The following is a 20,506-nucleotide window of genomic DNA, read 5'->3' on the forward strand; positions in this document are numbered from 1 at the left end:
ATGTTATGGGAGAGGACAAACCAGCAGGTTCCAGCTGAATAGGACATTAGGAAAAGACGTTGGAAGTGGATAGGACATACATTAAGGAAATCACCAATGTGCATTATAAGGCAATCCCTAACTTAGAATTCGGAAGAGAAGCGGAAAAGAGGAAGGCCAAAGAACACATTACGCCAGGAAATAGAAGCAGATATGAAGAGGATGAATGTTAACTGGAACGAACTGGAAAGGATTGCCCAGGACAGGGTTGGATGGAGAATGCTGGTGAGCGGCCTATGCTCCTCGAGGAGGGGTAACAGGCGTAAGTAAGTAAGTAAGTCTTAAAGGTGACCTTCTAGTGGCTTTCAGCATCCTTAACACTTCTGGACATCCCCTTAAACACCTTAAGCTTAGTCCAACATAAACTTTAGGAGTAACGCCCACAAACTGGAGACACAACACAGCAGAACGGACTGGAGACACCACTTCTACACCTTAAGAGTAGTCAGATGCTAGAATTCGCTGCCGGTTGAGCTAGTCCAAGCGACTTCCCAGGAGTCCTTTAAGAGAGAACTTGACATATTCTTAAGGACTAAGGATAATATCTTACTTACTCCTGTTACTCCCAATGGAGCATAGGCCGCCGACCAGCCTTCTCCAACCCACTCTGTCCTGGGCCTTCCTAGTTCCATTCAATTGTTGTTCACTCTTCTCATGTCTTTCTCCATTTTTCGGCGTAATGTGTTCTTTGACCTTCCTCTTTTCCTTTGGCCTTCAGGATTCCATGTGAGTGCTTGTCTTGTAACACAATTGGGTGACTTCCTCAAAGTGTGCCCAATCCACTTCCAGCGCTTCTTCCTGATTTCTTCCTCCGCTGTAATCTGGTTTGTCCTCGCCCACAGTAGGATGTTGCTGATGTTGTTTGGCCAACGGATCCGAAGTATTTTGCGTAGACATCTGTTAATAAACACCTGTATCTTCTGGATGTTGGTTTTCGTAGTTCTCCGGGTTTCCGCCCCATACAGTAGAACTGTCTTGACATTTGTATTGAAAATTCTGATCTTGGTGTTGGTTGATAATTGTTTTGAGTTTAAACCATTTGATATTACCATTCGTCACATTATATATATGTGAGTTCTATGGTAATACCCCATCGTTTCTCCAAAAGAGCAGAGTAGGAAAAAGTCATATGGGCTATAGAAGTGGTATTCCTCAAGTTACTGAGTAGTCAGATTCCCACTAAGTTAAAAGCATTAGCGAAGTCGCGTAACTACATGTGGCTGGCTGACAATTAATAAACCAAAACAAGTCTGAAGTAGAATAATTCGTGGGAGAAAATGTACACTTCGTTAAACGTTGACGTAGAAATCTGAGGGTTGATTGCAGCTTTGTGGTAGATTAATATCTAACTACCTCTGAAGTATAATTTCCCACATCAAAACCATTTACTTGGTATCCAACTTGTCTGACACTATTTTCGAGTAACTAACTAACTAACAAATCCACAGAAATAATATACAGCAAATATCTATCTAAATGTAAAATAAAAACGAAGTGCGGCAAATAGGTTTCTTTTCACGGATTTCATTCACAACTGTACAATCATCAATACATACAATTATTTCAACTTCACCTTGAAGCCTTAAAAACGATCTTACTGTCACCAAAGAAGAGCTATATTCTGTGCCATAGTGGAGACTTTTAATGTCGTCTTTTAAAAGGTCCTGTATTATTGTATATACGAAAGAATTTGCAATTAGTCGACCTCATTACCATTGGTCCTGCACGTGAACTTAGACTTAAGGAGACTGATCATTAATTTGGCAACTGACGTGTAGACGTTAGTACTTTTCGTTAAATGGATAAGTGTTTGTAAATTTCGCACTAAGTATTTTAACCCTAAAATTCTAGTTTTATTTTCTGTACCTTAACAGGTATCTTCCCGCATTTGCACTGGGACAAAATGCTGCAAGACACACTTTCAATCATATGCATATCTTTTTTCACAGCATTTTTGGGAGAAGGTATAGATGTATAGCAATAACTTTCTAAATATAATTAAACGTTGTAGGCTTAACATGGCTTTTTGTATATAGAACAGAAAAATACCAAAAACTGAAAGCCGAGGTAGACAAGCAATCCAAGCGTTGTAAGTATTTTGACCTGTTGTTTTATGTATCTTTAAAGTAGAAAAGCAACGAGATGTTACAGAGTCAGCTATAGATCGCACTGCCAAAAAGCGTTTAGGTAATTTTTATTTATTTCACTTACATTTTTAATATTCTCCAGAGAAGCAAGAAGAGCGATTCAAAAACATTAATCGGGAGTTATCTATGGCAAGTGAAATTTACTCTAATTAGTACTTCACTCAAAAAGGTTAAAATGAAATCTATGTTTGCAGTCGGACTTATATTCACTTCATTATTCAATGTTTTCAGTAGTATGTAAGTTGATAATGTTTTGACATTGTTGAATTCAAAGTATAAGAGCTATTATTGAATAAGCGTGAGGAATACGTTTTTTTTATTAATACTAGATGTTTGTAGTTACGCATATATTATAAAAGCTGGAATTAAACATTGACATTTAACTCTTCTTGGCTGACTATTAGTCCCAATTCTTCAGCAGAACGACTATTCGAAAAATATAATTATCAGCCACCAAAGAATTTTTTAATCGATTAAAGCTACTAACGTATACGGCGAAAATGGACGTTCCTATGATTTTTTTTTGAGTATAATATTGTTAATTAGTTAACGGTCAGCTAACTCTCCTACTATCTCGCCAATAGCATACCTGCTATAGAAGTATGCTTGCACCTCTACTTCAATATGGGTCCTGAGACCTGATATTTTATGATCAACAACAAGTGTTATCCTCAAAACTTACGGTTTCACAACATCTAAAGTGTAACTTATAATTCAAACCACATGTAAAATAAAATGAAGTGATGTTTCTTAGCTTTGCTTGCTTTTTGTAACCATTCATTGTAAAGAAAGAAAATCATCCTGCATAGATAGTGTTATCATTATTTTGCTTAGCTACCATGAAGTAAATGATAGAAGTTAAGGTTTTTAGATGGAATAAAAATGTAATATAACTCTCTCAAATTAAATCCCAATATCTAGGGTTTAGTGTATATGGCAAGTTAATGTCACATTTCTCTTGTTTTGTGTTGTGCGTTTTTTGTATTGTACTTCTCTAATAGTATGATCGCTGCTATCTGTTTTGTATAGTGTTATTGACCCAGTCAGAATTTGTATTCGGTCTCATATGGACCATTTTGGATTAGCGTGATAAGTATTCTGATTATCTAAAGTTTTATCTAGCAATTAATCACAATATGTAAATTACAAAAACAGCAGTCCCGAAGTTAAGCATGGAAATTTCATTGGGAAAAAATATGATTAGAGCATTAGGTTATTCAACATAGACAATGCGTTTTATCCAAAAAAAGGAAAGCAGCAAGGCCTTTATTTCTTGCATGTGAAACTCATTGGAAGTTGATATTCAACCAACCGACCACTTCATTTCTCGAGATCTAGGCGAACTGTTAATTATCACTATCCCTCTCATGCAATTGGTTTTACTCAGTCTATACTTGTTTGCTAAATCATATCACGAAACTCCTAGGTTCCATTTAATAGGACAGTAGCTTATTGATTAAAACAATCAACTTTTAGAAACTAGTTCACAGATTTGAATTTGGGTCTGTCTCTTTTGATTTAGGCAACTGCACGTTACCCACACATAAAATATGTCGAACTCAAAGTCAGTCATCTACAACGTAGGACCAGGTACATATATGCATTGGTCTAAGTTGCCATACCTCATCAACACGACAAGATCAACACCGGATTCATAAAAGCAGTTACTTCAATGAGAGTAATATATTTATATTAAAGATTGCAACAAGGATATGACCAGAGAGAAAGAACTAGTTCGTAGAAAGAAAGGTATAAAGTAATTTTAATCTCACAGTTTAAGGGAAGACAAAGAATGTTTATACCTACACCATTGTGATCGATTCTGAGCCATGTCACCCAGAGTCTCCAACCATTGGTTACGATAGTCATGCAGACCCCAGTCAGGTAGTCTGCATCTATCAACATATCTCAGACCAGAAGTTAGTGACTTTAAGGACTGATGCCACGTTCTGGCTTGGACATCTCTAGCTTTCTTCTATCAGTCTCCAACACTAGTCAGCATTGCGCATCATGGTAATCAGTTGTTGGGCCTGCGTATTACGTGGCTCAACCATCTCAGTCGATAAAGATCGGTAACCTTATCAACTGATTCACCATCATTTCCTAATACGCTAAGTTTAACCTCACTCAAAGACGAATATATGTAGCCATATTTGATTTGTTAGTTTAATGAATTGATATTTTCTACTAATTTATTATATTACCCCAGTTGGTGTTCTTACAAATATTTTATTTGCAATACTTCTGATTAGGTTTGATGGACGTGTCGTTGCAAAATTGCCGTTTGTCCCTTTCTCATGGATTCAAGGACTATCTCATAGGAATCTCCCGGGCAGTGATTTCACAGATGCTTCTTTTGTCTTCGTGTATATATTGTGTACGATGTCAATCCGACAGGTAATTTAATAGAAATCAATATGAGTACGATTATTTATGTAGCTTTTTACTGTCTTCAGTATTTAGGCAAATAAATCTATATCTCATTCCATGCATTTTCCAAAAAGGACTTCAATTATTTTACTTTTGTATTTCAATATTCGTATTTGTTCTTCGTTTCTACTTATAAACATGTCATCTTATTCTTCTATGTATTAATTTGCCTTATTCTGTTCTTTCTATGAAGTATGTTTTCAAATGTTTGAACCTTAGAAGTTCACTGAACTTTTAAAAATTAGTTATTCACCAGAAATGTAGCTAAAGGAGAAAAAAGCCATTATCCGAGTCTTGTTCAATGTACTTTATTTTGATAGAATAAATTGATACCGTAATTAGTTGTGGTTATTAACCTTCCAATAATACCATTTTGACTACTCATTTGATTTGGCTGTAAAACCATTATCAGCGAAATTCCTATAGGTCTATGACATAACAAGTTTTCCTATAAGTAAATTATTGAGCTCTGTAAGAAAATATGTTGATAGATAGGATCATAATCTATAATATAGACAAGTGTTTTTGATAAGTATGGAAAGTTAGTAAATTTAGGAAAGACATATACTAAAAAGTATGCTCTTAAAATGGATTGTTTCACCCCAAAATTAATTTCTGGTTTAGTAGTAAAGATTAACTTTAAACAACTGATGTCTACAAGGTTATCACTTGTAACATTTTTGAAGTAGACAAAACATCAGATAAAACTAATATTATGTTGATAAATGATGATTCAATACAACTCAGTAATCAAGCACAACTTTATTTTGATCCATACCTTTTTTATATAAGGTTTATTTATTTATTTATTTGTACACATAAATATTGGTACAAAAAGGCACCAGATATATATGCGCCGCACAAATCTCATTTGATTTGTGTGAGGGCTGGAATAGTGCCCGGGTGCCCAAACCTGAACAGGTGGTTTTATTAGGGGCCACACTTCGAGTCTTTGACCTGAAGATCTGATCCACAAGGCAGTGGAGTATCGTAAGGAGATGCAGTTCCATGGCAGCCGGTGACCAAAAATTGGTTCATACCTCATTTGTTCCCTCGAGACACTGGAACCCATGTGCACCATTGGTTTGGAATCAAGGTTTTCCAACTCCCCTAGGTGGACCCCCCCGTGTCCACCAACCCGGTTAAAACGCCGGAAAATCGCTTTTCGTCCTCTCAATTTCGTAAACAACAGTAATGCCACGAGAAGGCAGTGAGTAGGACTTTCCTGGCAGAGGGTATACACGCGTGGCCATATGAAAGCATTTCGAGGGGAAGAGCGGACTCTCCCACTCTCGGCCGTACCAGGGCATTTGGGGGAATATAAGGTTTAGTGATTTTACTCAGTTGATAAGATAAAGTGAAGTTGGAGTCAGCAACCCATTTGGTTACGACGTATTAATAATTGGTTGTTAATTTCATAAAATCGAAATTTATTAAATCTATACATTTTATGTTTTTTTTAAGAATGTACAAAAGATCTTGGGTTTTGCTCCTTCTCGGTCATTCAATAAACAGTCTACAGGATTTGCTCAAAGTTAACGTTTGACAGTCAATCCAGTCACAATGTATATTCTTCGATGTATTCAACACAAAAATGTATTATTAATAACTTTATGACTTTGATGTGGTTTGTTTTCTTTTCTTAATAAAATCCCTCGACTGAATGATAACATTAAAATTGCTATCCAATTGTAAAACTGTATATTTGTTAGTTGTTTCTTTTCTCTTAATCATAATATATTAGTTGGTACTTCGTTTTTGGCGGCCTATGCTTCTCCACGAAGGGTAACGGGCATAAGAAAGGGATGTACTTATTTTTATGTAATACTAATAAAAACAAAAGCAACAAATTATCCACATTGGAACAATCATTGATCATTAAAGAATTTCACTGTTTCTTCTTCAACAACAAAATGATATGCTTTCAAAGACTACTAATTTACACGTATCAGAATCAAACAATTTAGCTAAAGTGAACTAGTTAAGTTGCACTATATGTAATACATCCATAAGAGCTTGGTATCTAAGAGAAGCGTTAGAAATACTGACTATCAGAATAAAATCAACTAAGAGTGTTAAACTATAAAAGAATAAAATAAATGAATTGACAATTATTATACTGCTTAAAATGATTACCAAAATATACAGTGAGAAGTACATTAAAATTCAGTATCCTAGACAAATATCGACTTTTAAAGTAAGAATGAGTTAGCAGTGAATTTGTGTATATTAATCACGGCAAGAAATTATCGATTTTTTTCAACGCTTAATTTCAATGTGAATTGGGTACAAACTGCAACTTTGTAGTGCATCCCGTTTGCGTTGTTATGATTATGAATAACAGAAACCAATTAAAGAAAGGAATATTCAGATTAAAGTAAAACAGATGGCTACTAAACAACTAATTTATACGGAAAGGCTACCTCGGATATAGTTTACCTTCACAACTGACTAGATATCTTATTGTATAACTAATGTAATGACTCATTTTATCCACATGAATTTAATGTAACTGTGTGGCCGACGTTATGGTGTAGTTATTACGAATTTAGAATGTATGAAACTATTAGTTCTGTTGGATAAAAATTTTATATTGAACGAAACGAATAGGTGATGTGATGCACAAAGCTACAGAAGCGTCCGCTATCTATTAAGAACTATATTGATGTAATACTTAAGTTTATTTCGACTAAACTGTAGTATTATTAATCTTAAGTATTTTGATCAGATGTTCACTTTGCACTAAATATCGAGGCGCGTGTGATTTAATTCTGACAAAGCTAACTATTCATGTAATTAACGATTGTATATTATGCCTACATACCTTGTAGTAATCCCTAGAAGATTGTTGTAAGAATGAAAGGCAATTTATTGTCCCGTTAGTGTTCACATCCGTCTGGGCGCATATTAAACTTTTTGTTGACAGCAATAGTTTAGGCTGCGTCATGAAGCACAAATGTTCTGTCCAAAATAAAACTGCAAGTTGCTCTCATGAAATGTTTACTACCTACCAGGAACTATGATCTTTACAATCTACCCTTCGTGGAGTAGTACTTATCGCTGTGTCCACTTCGATCCTCGATATTTACTGAAGCATTACTAGTTAGAGAAGAAACGGAACTGAGATATATTATCAAATTGTCAGTTTGTTGGAGGTTTAGCCGAGTTATGTGAACAGCCAAATGGATCTTCAGTATACTAAAAATCCGTGACATAACTCAAAATTAACAACAAATGCACTGACTAGTCATCGTTTAAACTTTGAAAATGTAGTTACCCTTCAGTTATTTTCCCGTAAATGTAGCTTGTTAACTACTACATCTATCGTCAAGAAGGTACAAGTATTTATAAACAGTTGTCTACGCAAAATACTCAACATTCACTGGCCGGATACTATCAGTAACAGCGTTTTATAGGAGAGGACAAACCAGCAGGTTCCAGATAAAGAGAAAATTAGGAAAAGACGTTGAAAGTGGATAAGACATACATTAAGAAAATCACGAGGCAATCCCTAACTTGGAATCCGGAAAGGAAGCGGAAAAGAGGAAGGCCAAAGAACACATTGTGCCGGGAAATAGAAGCAGATATAAAAAGGATGAATAACAACTGGAAAGGATTGCCGTGGACAGAGTTGGATGGAGAATGCTGGTGGGCGGCCTATGCTCCTCGATGAAGAGTAACAGGCGTAAGTAAGTGTAGCTTGTTAATCCTAACTACTTTTCGTGTTTAGTGAATAGTTTTCAATCAATCTATAGTTTAGTGATTCAATTTATGAGTGGTTGTACAGCAATACTTATGCAACGCTAGATTTGTGAACAAAAAACACATCAAATAAACTATTCACTGACATTTCATATGATGTCTTCCTTTGTTAAACAATATCAAAAAAGTACAATTTGTAAAAAAATAACTAAATAATTGTTTACTACTAAAATTGATGTTACAAAAGAAATGGTTTTGAAAAGCCATGTAAAAAAGGAAGCCATTTGAAAAAAAAATCTTTATAAATTCAATATTATAAAGAGCTAATGTAAATATATTAAATAAGAAAATATAATAATAAAACAGGTTTTACTAAATCACAGCCTTTAAAAAATATCATTTTTAAAAACTTAGTTCTTCAGCATCGTTCACGTAACTCTCTAAGTTTTGCTTTACGTTCACGTAAAGCAAGTTTTAATGCTTCCTTTTTTTCATCTGGATCCCAACCACAAGCTATAGATGTAGCACCACCACCACCACCTTCTTCGGTAGTTGGTTCTGAGTTCAACGGACAAGCAGTGTGTTTTCCAATTGGACGATGTACAAGGCAATAAGCACGTTTACATTTTGGACATTTACTATTTGATAAAGATAGGCCATCACTATCAGCTAATAATTTACATTTAGACTCTGTGCATAAACGTTGCATAAGTTTTATCATTGCTTCTACATCATTTGGATGAACTTCACCGAGTTTAGCTGATGCAGTTTTTGCTTTTATCGTTGGATTATTGATATCTAGTGTTAACTTTTCCTACAATTAAGATTAAAATGAAATAAAAGAAAAAAAGAACCATATCTAATTGGTCTATTATTTTAAGCTTAATTTGTACAAAGAATACATATTCATAACTAAATTCAGATAAAATCTGAGTGAAATTGAAGACAGATGTATCATAATTCCTATAATTTTTAAGCGTATGTTGGGTTATAAGCAAACATGGATAGTGGCTAGCAGTGGAATCCAGGACGCGCGTTTCATCCTATTTGGGACTCGTCAGCTGGGTTGATTTATTTTATTAAAACCAAACTTTGCACCTACCAATTTCAAGTACAATACAAATATAGAATACCAATATTTCTAAGTATATTGTGTTTGAGTACAACTCCTATCGATAACTTACACGAATCATTCGTTAAGATTAAAAAAAAATAGCTTGACAAAAATTGGGCGTCGAGTATAGAGAAGTCATTATATTTGAAATAATCTCAGCGGCTGAAATTTAAATAATTCCAACGTTTCGTCCAGCTAACTTGTCTGGACTTCTTCAGGGTAATAATCAAAATCATCAAAGAAATATATAGTGTTATTTAACAATCATATCAAAATCTATACTACGTTATACTAATCATATTTGGATGTTGAATTTATGTAAACCGGATAATATGAGCCAGTTAAATGAGAATCAAGTGAAAAGTTCACGGTGTGAGATAAAATAAAAGAAGACTGGATGAATTGTGTGTGTGTGTGTTTATGCATGTGTAAGAATGAGTTATTAATGGATGATATTCGGTGTTGATATGCTTCTATGGAAGTAAAATAAAAGTGCAAATTGAAGGTTGAAAAATTTTCTGAATCATCAAGTACATAATTTATTGCTAAATAACTCACTAATTCAGTCAAAATAACGATTCGTGTGAAACTAATAGGTTGAATAGCTAAAAAAAGAAAGGGTCCAATTACTTGTAAATCAATATTCGCTAAACAAATGCTAGTTGAATACCATCCTTTCTGTTTAGGCTGTTCTTATTCGCTCATATGTACAGCGCTTCTGCTGTTAATCTTTCTTTATGAGTGTTAAAACCTTTCTGAAGTATTTTGGACCCTTCAAAATTAATCCTGTGTCCTGTTTCTAACGCATGTAACTCTATCGCAGACTTATTCTCAAGTTTCCTTATGTCAACCGAGGTTTTGGGAACATTTTTCAAACACTGTTTGTGTTCCTTCAACCTTACATTTAATTGTCTTGATGTTTCTCCCACATAAGCTGCATTACAATCATGACAGTTGATCTCATAGACAATATTTTGTTGTTCTTCCCTTGGTAACCTATCCTTAACTTTCACTAATCCCGACCTCATAGTGTCACACGTCCGAAAATACACTCTTATATCATGCTTGTTTAGAATCCGCTTGATTTCTTCCGATGTTTCACTACGGTATGGGATGACTACAGTAGACTTTCAATCTTTTTGTAGACATTCTAGTTTAGTTTTTCTTTCATTTCTAATAATCTTCTTTAAAAACTCCTTCGGGTAGTTGTTATTCCTCAGTGTAGACAAAATCCTATTCAATTCAGATTGTTGGTCTTCCTTATCTGTAACAAGCTTAATACTTCTGTTAATTAAATTCTTTACGACCGTGACTTTCGTACATAATGCTTGAGCCGAACCAAAATCTAAGAATCTCTCTGAATGTGTTGACTTCCTGAAAACATTTATTTTCAACCTACTATTATTATGTCTTCGCTCAACTAAACAATCGAGAAATGCTAGTCTGTATCGACGAACTCTATTTCCTTCGTTAGATTAATTCCCTCCGAAATGTTGTTCACATATTCAAACAATTCTTGTTTGAAATCCTGTTTAATGATAACAAAAATGTCATCTACATGCCGTAGCCAGATCTTTGGTGGACATACACTTCTTGCAATTGCACTGGTTTCTAGGGAATGCATAAATAGATTCCCTACAATCGGAGAAACTGGTGAACCCATAGTTATACCTTCTTTTTGTTTGTAAAGATCTCCTCGAAATATGAATAAGGTGGATCTTAGACATAGTTCCAAGCATTTGATAACTTCAGATGGATCGAATGGGCAACGTAAAATCAAATCCAAATCAGATTCTAAACAAACATAAATAATATCAAACGCTTTGTCGATAGGTACGTTAGTAAATAAGGAAGAGACATCAAAACTTGCCATTACATCATCCTCTTCTATATCGATGGTATCAATAACATTCTTAAATTCCATAAAGTTTTTAATTCCATGATTAATCAGTTTTTCATACGGTTTAAGTATCCTAGATAAGTATTTCGTTAGGTTGTAGGTCGGTGAGTTTGTAAAACCAATCACTGGTCTTAGTGGAGTACTATCCTTGTGAATCTTTGGAAGTCCATAGAATCTACAAGGGTTACAACTCTTTGGATATAACATGAACCATAATGACGATCCTAGTTTAACCTTTAACGACTGTAAGATTTTACTGGTTTCAGCTTTAAGTTTATTAAGCATTGTTCTACTTTTTGTCCTTCACGAATCCCTAGTAGGGGTCCTAGAAATGGTCCAACATAGTGTCTTGAGATGTTATCAAAATGGGCTCATAATAGAAACCAGTGGTGATCCTGTTATAACTCTTACTTTCTTCATATGAGTGAGAGGAGCTTCTTTGACTGGAAGTATTCTTTCTGACCGTATATTTCTTATTTACATACTTCTTATTACGTAATGATTTTAGTGTTTTGTGATGACTATTCTAAGTCTATTTACCTACGTTTGACCTCCTATTTCCAATGTTTAACTATTGATAAGACTTTTGTTATCGTAATTTAATGTTCTTACTAATATCAATACATCTGTCTCTCCGCTATCAACTTGTACTTTTAACTATTATGAGCGGTGACATAATCTATTTCATTGTGATTATTGACTCAAACAGCCTTGATTAGTTTAATATTTTCATATAAATATTCATGTATATTAGAGTAAAGCCTGATGACGATCTAATTGAAAACAATTGTTCGCTCACATGTGTTGTTCTAACTAAGGTATTGGCCTGTCCACGTTGGTTTTCTAAAATTGGATAGTTTGATTGATTCATCTCGTCTACTTAGAAGTATATCCAGAAAGGGAAGCTAATCGTTCTTCTCTTCGCATGCGAGACTGATGTGGTTTTGAATAGTGTTAACTTTATTCAATAAACAGTTTATATCCTCCTTTCTTTCATAGACAACTAAGATCTCGTAACAATTTGCATATTTCTTTGTACTATTATGATCACTATTTTGCCTGTATAAACGTGTACTCTTGACCACATGACAGCCTACGCACATATCTCTACCTAAAATGTTAATATCTTAAATATCGCTTGATGAATCATTCTCTTCTCCATGTATATATGTAATCGAATCCTATTATTAGCCTTTGCCTTTCCTATCTGAGCTTTGGTTCGATTTGACTATAAATTAGCCTCTGTATTTGCTTATATACACACACTCGCCTTTCTGCTTCAAATTCGCTTGATGTGCTTATGACTTTATTGTCTGTGCTATCTGCTAATAAACTGTAGTTGCCGCTTCTTACTGTCTTCTGATTTAAAACACCGTTGAGATTTATATAATAATGGTTATCAAGGTGATCGATTGACGAAGCTAAGCTACTACAATATCAATGCCAAGGTTGGACTTGACAGTTTTAAATAAATGGAGTATTGGGTAAAAAGTTATTAATGAATATATACTATTTGTGATATCCCAATGAGTAGAAAAATTGTATTTTTAATGTTTCGTAACGTAATGTAAGTCACTTCTTCAGAGTAAACAAATAACCGGAATTAAATTAACACAAGTTTAAATACTGTACAGAAATACAATCTTCTACTCATTGGAACATCACAAAAGAAAATATATTCAAAACAATGTTAAGCGATTAACTAACCTCTTGTTTAGTTGAATTTAACTTCTCTGATTTTGTATCACGACGATTACGACTTTGACTACGTGAATGAAATATTAATTCATTCTTCTTCTTATTGTTGTTATGTTGTTGTTGTTCATTCTTCAATGGTGGTAGACCTAAACGTAGACGTTTTTTAGCTTCAATATGTAATTGATGTTGTTTTAATCGAGTTTTGAGTTCAGTTTCGATTTGTTTTTGTTGAACACCAGCACGACAAATTGCTTCATGCCCACATTGGCTTATTGGTGGAATATGTTCATTACACCAAGAACAATACCAATAATCTTCTGGTATAGTTTGAATTGAACAATCAATTTTATGGATAATTTTTTTATTTCGTTCAGCTTGTTTTCTACGTTCTCTTTCTTTACGTATACGTTTAGCATGTTTTCGACCAATCTGAATAAATAAATACTATTTATATAACGTAATAATAGGAGTATATGATATTATTAAGTAACTGACTGAGTCTTTTATTTGCAAATATATATTCTCACAATTTAATTCACGGGTCAATTTAAGCTAGATCATTCACTGAAAACCTGGACGACCGTTTCGTTCTAGTATGGTGGTCTGGCTTAGATTGACTTGTGAATTCAACTGTGAAAATACTACAATCTCCGTAAATCGCCATACTGAAAATACATATTCATTGTTAATTGAAGAGTAAACATATACAGTCGAACTAATAACATTTAATGACACGTGTATTACTGACACATGAAATTTGTGTAATGATCTAAACCATGCATCCTATTTACAATAACTCTTTCAATAGAGCAGAGAGTAAGGTTACAATGCAATATGGGGACGGTAACAGGTCTAACTTTCTAAAAATACCAATATGAAATATAGACTATGTAAGACACTTCGAAAATTCATGTTCATAGGAACACTACACGGAATGCGGTTTGCCTATAAATCACAAGGACGAGACACATTTGTCTGACTGTTCAATTAAAAACAAGAAATCAATAACCAAGAGTATATTAATATAAATACAGAGTGGGAAGAAGTCATTTAAAGTCCCCTATTATAAAAGAGTTATAACGTCCTGTCTGTATTCCCCTACTAGTTAGTCACAGTTTACATTGCTTGGATCTATTAGAATTACATGTGAGTTTCAAAAGCTATATTGTCCAATTTGTCATAACTATGTATCGGTAAGAAACGATGTCTTTGAGTAGTAAGTTGAGGGAAGTTTGGAAGTAGTGAACAATGTTTGTAAAGCAAAAACTATCTCCACGATTGGCATTAATCTATGGAGTCCAAAATTTCCATTCTTTGATTTCACTGGTTTGTTTGAGCTCTATTGCTTATGTTTAGTATTGATTGAATTTGATATTGTTTTCCACTTTCTGCATTTTATTTTGTTAACATTTTTACAATAAATAGTGCTTATTTCAGGTATACATATATTTATGTCAGGCTCCATGTTTTCTATGAATGATCCACTAGTAAATTCCTAGGACTTCGCGAAAATTAATCATTGAAAAATTCGGCTGGAGAGAAATTGGTTTTTATTCATTTTAAATTAATAAATACAGTCAACAGATGACCAAAAACTGTCTGAGTTAAAATCGATCACTAGACTAAGTTGATTCTTTCCTGGATTCCACTGCTAGCCACTGTCCATCTTTGCTTATAATGTTTGTGAATTAAGGTTATATCGCGGCAATACGCACAGTATGCACATATGCCAATAAGAGACTGATCAATTGCAGTCCTAAAAATCAATGAGAAGATTCAAACAAACAATACCAAGTGAATTCATTCTTTCATATACTTAACAAAAATATTATTTTACAAGTTTTCTACTCTGATAACTAAAAGAACAATTCTGTCCTATTATTTATATTTCTAGTTAAATAATAATATTTTATCCATGATTCCGATAGTAAATATGATAGGACTTTGAAAACGTTTATGTTATGAAATTTAACACGGTTTGCTTGCTTACCTCACGACCTTGCTCATCAAAACTAGCCTGACAACACATTTCTTGATGTCCATTCAAGTTTCCATTACCGGTTTGTAGTTTTTCTAATATTGTTTTTTAATAGATGAAAGGAAAATATTACTTAAATGAGGATGAATAAAGCCTAAAGATTTATAGATATTTTTTATTATTTAGCTTTTTAGAAAGTTTATATTATGTTTTCTGCAGATAACAGACGTTGAAACCTTTACAAACATCCATTATTTTCAATTTTATGCAATGAATATTTCATACAAAACTAAACGCTTTTAAATATTCAATCAGGACAACCGAAAAGCCAGACGATGAGAAAGTGGCTATGGATGTCTTCATTATTCAGACCCGTGATTTACCTGACTACTTAACGCACTAAAATGTATAAATCTCAACAAGTATACGACATAGATATTTTTGAGAAAAACTGAGGAATGTGTTCGCAGGAAATCGACCATTACTTTTGAACAGCAAACTATATAATAATGATCATTAAGTTAGATGAAAGCTTACTATTAGGATTACTCTCTAAATTGTTTACACTCACTAAAGAATAATTAAACAAGTTTTGTATCTTTTTATTGTTTCCTTCTAACAGGTTGGATGTCTGGTTAATGTCTAACTTCAACTGATCCACGAAATTGAGCAACCCCTTCTGATAATGATCATGTGCTCACTAGTGACTGACTCCATGAGGTATTTCCTGGAGTTCTAGTGAGAAGCAGTAACCGGTGGAGTTCAACCAGGTCTGTTGTGAGATAGTAACTCACTGATGACATTGGTGAATGGTTGCTCAATTTCGTGGATCAGTTGAAGTTAGACATTAACACCGTTGGATACCGGCTCAGTGGTCTATCGGTTAAGGGCTCTGGCTCGAGACTGGTAGGTCCTGGCTTCGAATCTCGCGAGTGCGGGATCGTGGATGCACACTGCTGAGGAGTCCCATAATAGGACGAAACGGCCGTCCAGTGCTTCCAGGTTTTCCATGGTGGTCTAGCTTCAATTGGCTCATGATCTCAACTCTATATAATTTTGCGAATAATTAATGTAACACAGTAATCAAATATAGATCGACTTGAGTGGTTTGGAGCCACACTTTATGTATTTGAGAGATGATGATATTAGTCGTCTATTAGAACCTAAGTAGACGGAGCAGGGTTTGAACCTCCAACCCAGTGGTAGTAATTTGAGAACATTAATTACTAGGCTAACACTTCGCATTTACAATAACTAATAATTAAAACTGGAAGATAGCTAGGATATACGCACACACCACAGACAGCTTTAAACTTCAAGTTAGACAAAACAATGAAACACAATCGGTCTTTATTTGATGCTTAATTGATAAATGAATGAAATCAAAGAGATTCTTCATATTCGTAAATAACGTAGAAGATATTTAAATTGACAGAGTAAATGTAATGTATACAGCCGAAAGGCCCTGAGGTTTTAACCCATTTTTAGCCAATCAGGAGAAGGGAGACATAACAGAATAACTTATTATGCTGTGAATTAGGATTCAGATATGTGATTTGGAATTCTGGCATCATATCTGTCATGTCAATTCATGAACCGAACCCCTAACCTAACTGCTAATTCCTAACCCTAATTTGATATTTGTGCCGTAAATTTGAAGCTTTATCGTTCTCGATTGGTTCGGTTGTACACTTTACGTCAAACAATTGATAATTTGAGTGACATAAAATAAAATTACCAATTTTAATTTCTTCCTTCTCATCTGTCGTTTCTTTGGCCTCTTCCTTTTCTCTCAATTGTTTTTGACGTTGTTTCTCTCTGCGTTCTTCTAGTTCTAACTCTTGTTTCTGCTGTAAAGTGCCACGTTTACGAATAACTAAACATTCATCATGTAATCTATCTTTCCCAACAGACAGTATCAGAAGTTCATATTCAGCTGCAAGCTAAATGAAAGATAATTTAAGATGAAAAGCAAATTTGATACTAGTTCACTCTTCTAATATATATATTGTTGGAGATGCTATATCTCCAAATAAAACGTATGACAAAGAGAACCAATCTTAAAATCTACACACTAATTTAAAGTGATCTACGTCCAGCTAAATTTTAGTACATTTTTACTGTACTAATGGAGAGTGAAATATCGCCATTGACTAAGTGGATTCTCGAAATGTATCAATTTATTTAGTATGTAGTTAGTTATTTGATTGTCAATGAGTTTTTTTGTATTGATTAATTTACTGAGATTTCGGGTTCAACAACTGCTCAAATTGATAAAATTCTACTAATATTCCTTTAATAGCCAGTGCATAATTTGAATAAAGTTTAAAGTTATTTAATTCTTCTACAGTCAAGGAAGCTTCTATACAAAATTGAACTTCTTACTCTAGTTAGAGAGGCGAGAAAAAGGATAGAAATGGCCTCGTTCATTGTATTGGAGTGAATAGTTAGCTTAACGCACAAATGTATCATATATACATGAAAGTGTTCTATTCTCTTAAATTGGATTTTTAATTCCAAACACCACTATCTATTGAGATTTGAGCAGTCAGGTAGTATTTGTAGACGTCCATCACTGATTGTAAAGGAGATAAGATATTTTGAAAACGGTTTAACACTTAGGAAGAACATTTTATCGTATAGTTTTACAAAATGTGGTGGTGAGATAAAAGTTTGGTTATTACGGCACAAGTTGACAGTTCGGTAACAAGAAAAATATTTGAATTTTATTCTGTTTATATGTCTATGGAAATTTGATTCTAGTGATATTTTATATTTATTGAAAGTCTTACTTTATGGCTGATGTTATTCAAGGGAAACTTAAACTGAGTTTCCTAGAAGAATATTAATACACCTGTTCTGACTTTTCGTATCTTGAGCTGTTCAATAGTACAGTATAACTCAATTATCAAATGCACATAGATTTGACAGACTTTAGGTTACATTGTAGGTGTGAATGACCAGTAATATTATCTGGCAACTAGGCTGAAATAGGTAGGATGAGGGCCGAACATGTGATCTATTTGTCGGAAGTCGGGTACTTTGACTAAAAAGTAACTGGTCAACTTTAGACCCTTTAAATGATGTTAACGTAACATCTTAGATGAATGAGTGGAATCCCAAGGCAGTGTTACGAGAAATTAGTACATATTCTCAAAGTACCATTCATCCAAATGATGGCACGATGATAACTAGAAGTAAAGAAAATCAGTTAAATTAACCCCGAATTATTAATATTTGGCTATCACTAGAAAATCAATGTATTGTGAGTATCAGGTAATATACTGTTTACGAGATTGAAAAATATGACGGTATAATTGAAGCCGATTTACAAACGTTATCCGAAGAAATAATTTACATGTGTATTTATAAAAGGAATGGTAATTAGCTGGGGATAATTCCAAGCATTGAAATATGATGCTAACCATTAAATATATTCACAAGCTTACCCTTTGACACACAATTTGTTCATGACGAATTATATTTTCACTCTTAATAGCTGTTCTCCAAAAACATATTAAAATATTACTTAAAAATATAAACACAAAAGCTAAGAAGAAGTAACATACTTGTTTCAGTATACCGCGATAAGTCTTTGTTGCGAACTTAGTAGGTAGTTTTAGTTCACATTCTGTCAAATTTCGATAGAATGGTAGAATATAACACTCAAGTTCCATTACTAGTGGATCGACTTGCGAAAAACATCCATCTATTTTGAAATCACCATTATCTTGCCCTATTTTTCGACAAACTGGAGCAGTTAAACAGGACTTAATATTATTTTGACACCTATAAGTTTCTTTTTTTCGAGTGTTCAACTTAAGTCTATCTCTCGGATGTTGCAAACTTGGTCCTCCTGGAAGTGAACGAAGAGGAATGGAACTTAAATCTACCATACCAGGAGACTGTGATTGATTTCTTACAGAACGAGCAGGTAGAGTTACCGTCGCTTCATTTTTGGGAGTATTGGATAGAGAGCATGCGTTGTCTTCACTAGCGACATAACAAGAATGAGAATTTGATAGAGTGATTGAACTGGAAGAGCATTCATTAATGCAACCATTGGATAAATATGATTCCAATCGCCCAGTGAATGAAGAACTCATATTTGACAGATCATTAGAGAGATCTTTGTTAACGTTATCAGAGTCATCGTCCATAGAAGCGTCTACACTGTAATCCTTATTTGTAAGTAGTTCCATATTATTTTGAGGCTCCGGATCAACAAGTAAAGAAACTGAATCGATAATGCGTCGAATCATAACCAAAGATGGTTTTTACAAATCATACTACAACCTAAAAAAGAAAAGCACCCAAGTAAAATATTTGCAGTCTACATCATACAAAATAAACGAGCATATGTGAAAAAATCGTAATTTTGAAGAGATATACACTACTTTTTCACGTATCAGCTGGTGCAATAGAATACTATGATCTTATAGGATGGACTCTTCAGTAAGTCAATAAAATTATTCTACATACCAGTAGGAATTCTGGAAGGATCTGCTAGTTCAGTTGCACTACAGAAAAATTTAAGGACTTTACCGGGACATACTTAAATATGGTTTAGCAGAAGTAAATGCAAACCAACCATCAGCTTAATCGAACGCCATCGAGTTGATGATAGCCAGACAGCTTTAATTGATGTAAACTACGACATACAGATATAAGCTACACAGAACCTGGGAATAATGTGCATCAGCCCAAATTACCGTCTTTACATCAGAAAATAAAGAAATGAACGATACTTCAATTCCATTTTATGTATTCGATGAAGTTTGAACTGAAATACTTTCTTACTATCTGAATAAGCGTAAACCTGTTAGATGTTTATTTTCTGAAGCAGTTATTAACAAGCTCCTTATGACTGACGAACCATGTTTTAGTACATCATTTATTCAAATCCAGATGAGGGTGAAAGGAAAGTCATTAGTCCAAATAATGTTGTAATTTGAATGGACCCTATACTTATTAAGAATGACGTTGTCCTACGACTACTCCAACATCTCAAACCAGATAATTCCAGTGGTCCTGATGAAATCCATTCTCAAACTATGGGGCTCTGGAAGAAATAACTGTCAAAACTCTAGCAATAATTTTTGTTCGTCGCTGTTACTATGACGTGGTGGTCGGGTATGCCAATCGGGCTAGGGTGGTTGGAACAGTCGTTCCTCAAGGTCCTACGATGTCAGGCAGATCGGTTAAAGAACGGTAAGACTAAAAGTAGAAAACCCAAGGTCCGAGGGCGAAGTTGTACTGCTGACTGTAGAACTGTGGCGGTGGTAAGGTGTTTCCATCAGACAAACAGCATGATAACGATGCTGCTTTTCTACAAGGGAAGGGTGGGGTTAGAAAAGGTCGACCCTAAAAACGCACACCTCGCCTCATCCCAGGGATATCTATCTCCGGCAGTAAGGTTTCAGCAAATACTGAGCTAACAAAAAATTACCCACAAAAAGGTGGTGTGTGACCGGACTCATACAGCTGTCCCTTGGGCA

At 34.3% G+C, this 20,506-nt stretch overlaps 2 protein-coding genes across 2 annotated transcripts; one reads left to right on the forward strand and one right to left on the reverse strand.

The window, feature by feature from the left end:
- Positions 1–2,361: 2,361 nt before the first annotated feature.
- On the forward strand, positions 2,362–6,155 carry Smp_203970 (uncharacterized protein; the record flags this gene model as incomplete). Its single annotated transcript, XM_018790094.1, has 3 exons — positions 2,362–2,423; positions 4,439–4,583; positions 6,081–6,155. The coding sequence occupies 3 exons, from the start codon at positions 2,362–2,364 to the stop codon at positions 6,153–6,155; spliced, it is 282 nt and encodes a 93-aa protein (XP_018655472.1).
- A 2,581-nt stretch (positions 6,156–8,736) lies between these two features.
- Positions 8,737–19,304, reverse strand: Smp_139650 (hypothetical protein; the record flags this gene model as incomplete). Its single annotated transcript, XM_018790095.1, has 5 exons — positions 18,578–19,304; positions 16,747–16,951; positions 15,021–15,103; positions 13,040–13,459; positions 8,737–9,132 (listed from the first exon to the last, which is right to left on the reverse strand). Exons 1-5 carry the CDS (start codon positions 19,268–19,270, stop codon positions 8,737–8,739), a joined length of 1,797 nt encoding a protein of 598 aa, XP_018655473.1. The 5' UTR covers positions 19,271–19,304.
- Between the last annotated feature and the right edge of the window lie 1,202 nt (positions 19,305–20,506).

Source organism: Schistosoma mansoni, chromosome W, assembly GCF_000237925.1.
Source record: "Schistosoma mansoni strain Puerto Rico chromosome W, complete genome".
In the NCBI taxonomy this organism is placed as follows: domain Eukaryota; kingdom Metazoa; phylum Platyhelminthes; class Trematoda; order Strigeidida; family Schistosomatidae; genus Schistosoma; species Schistosoma mansoni.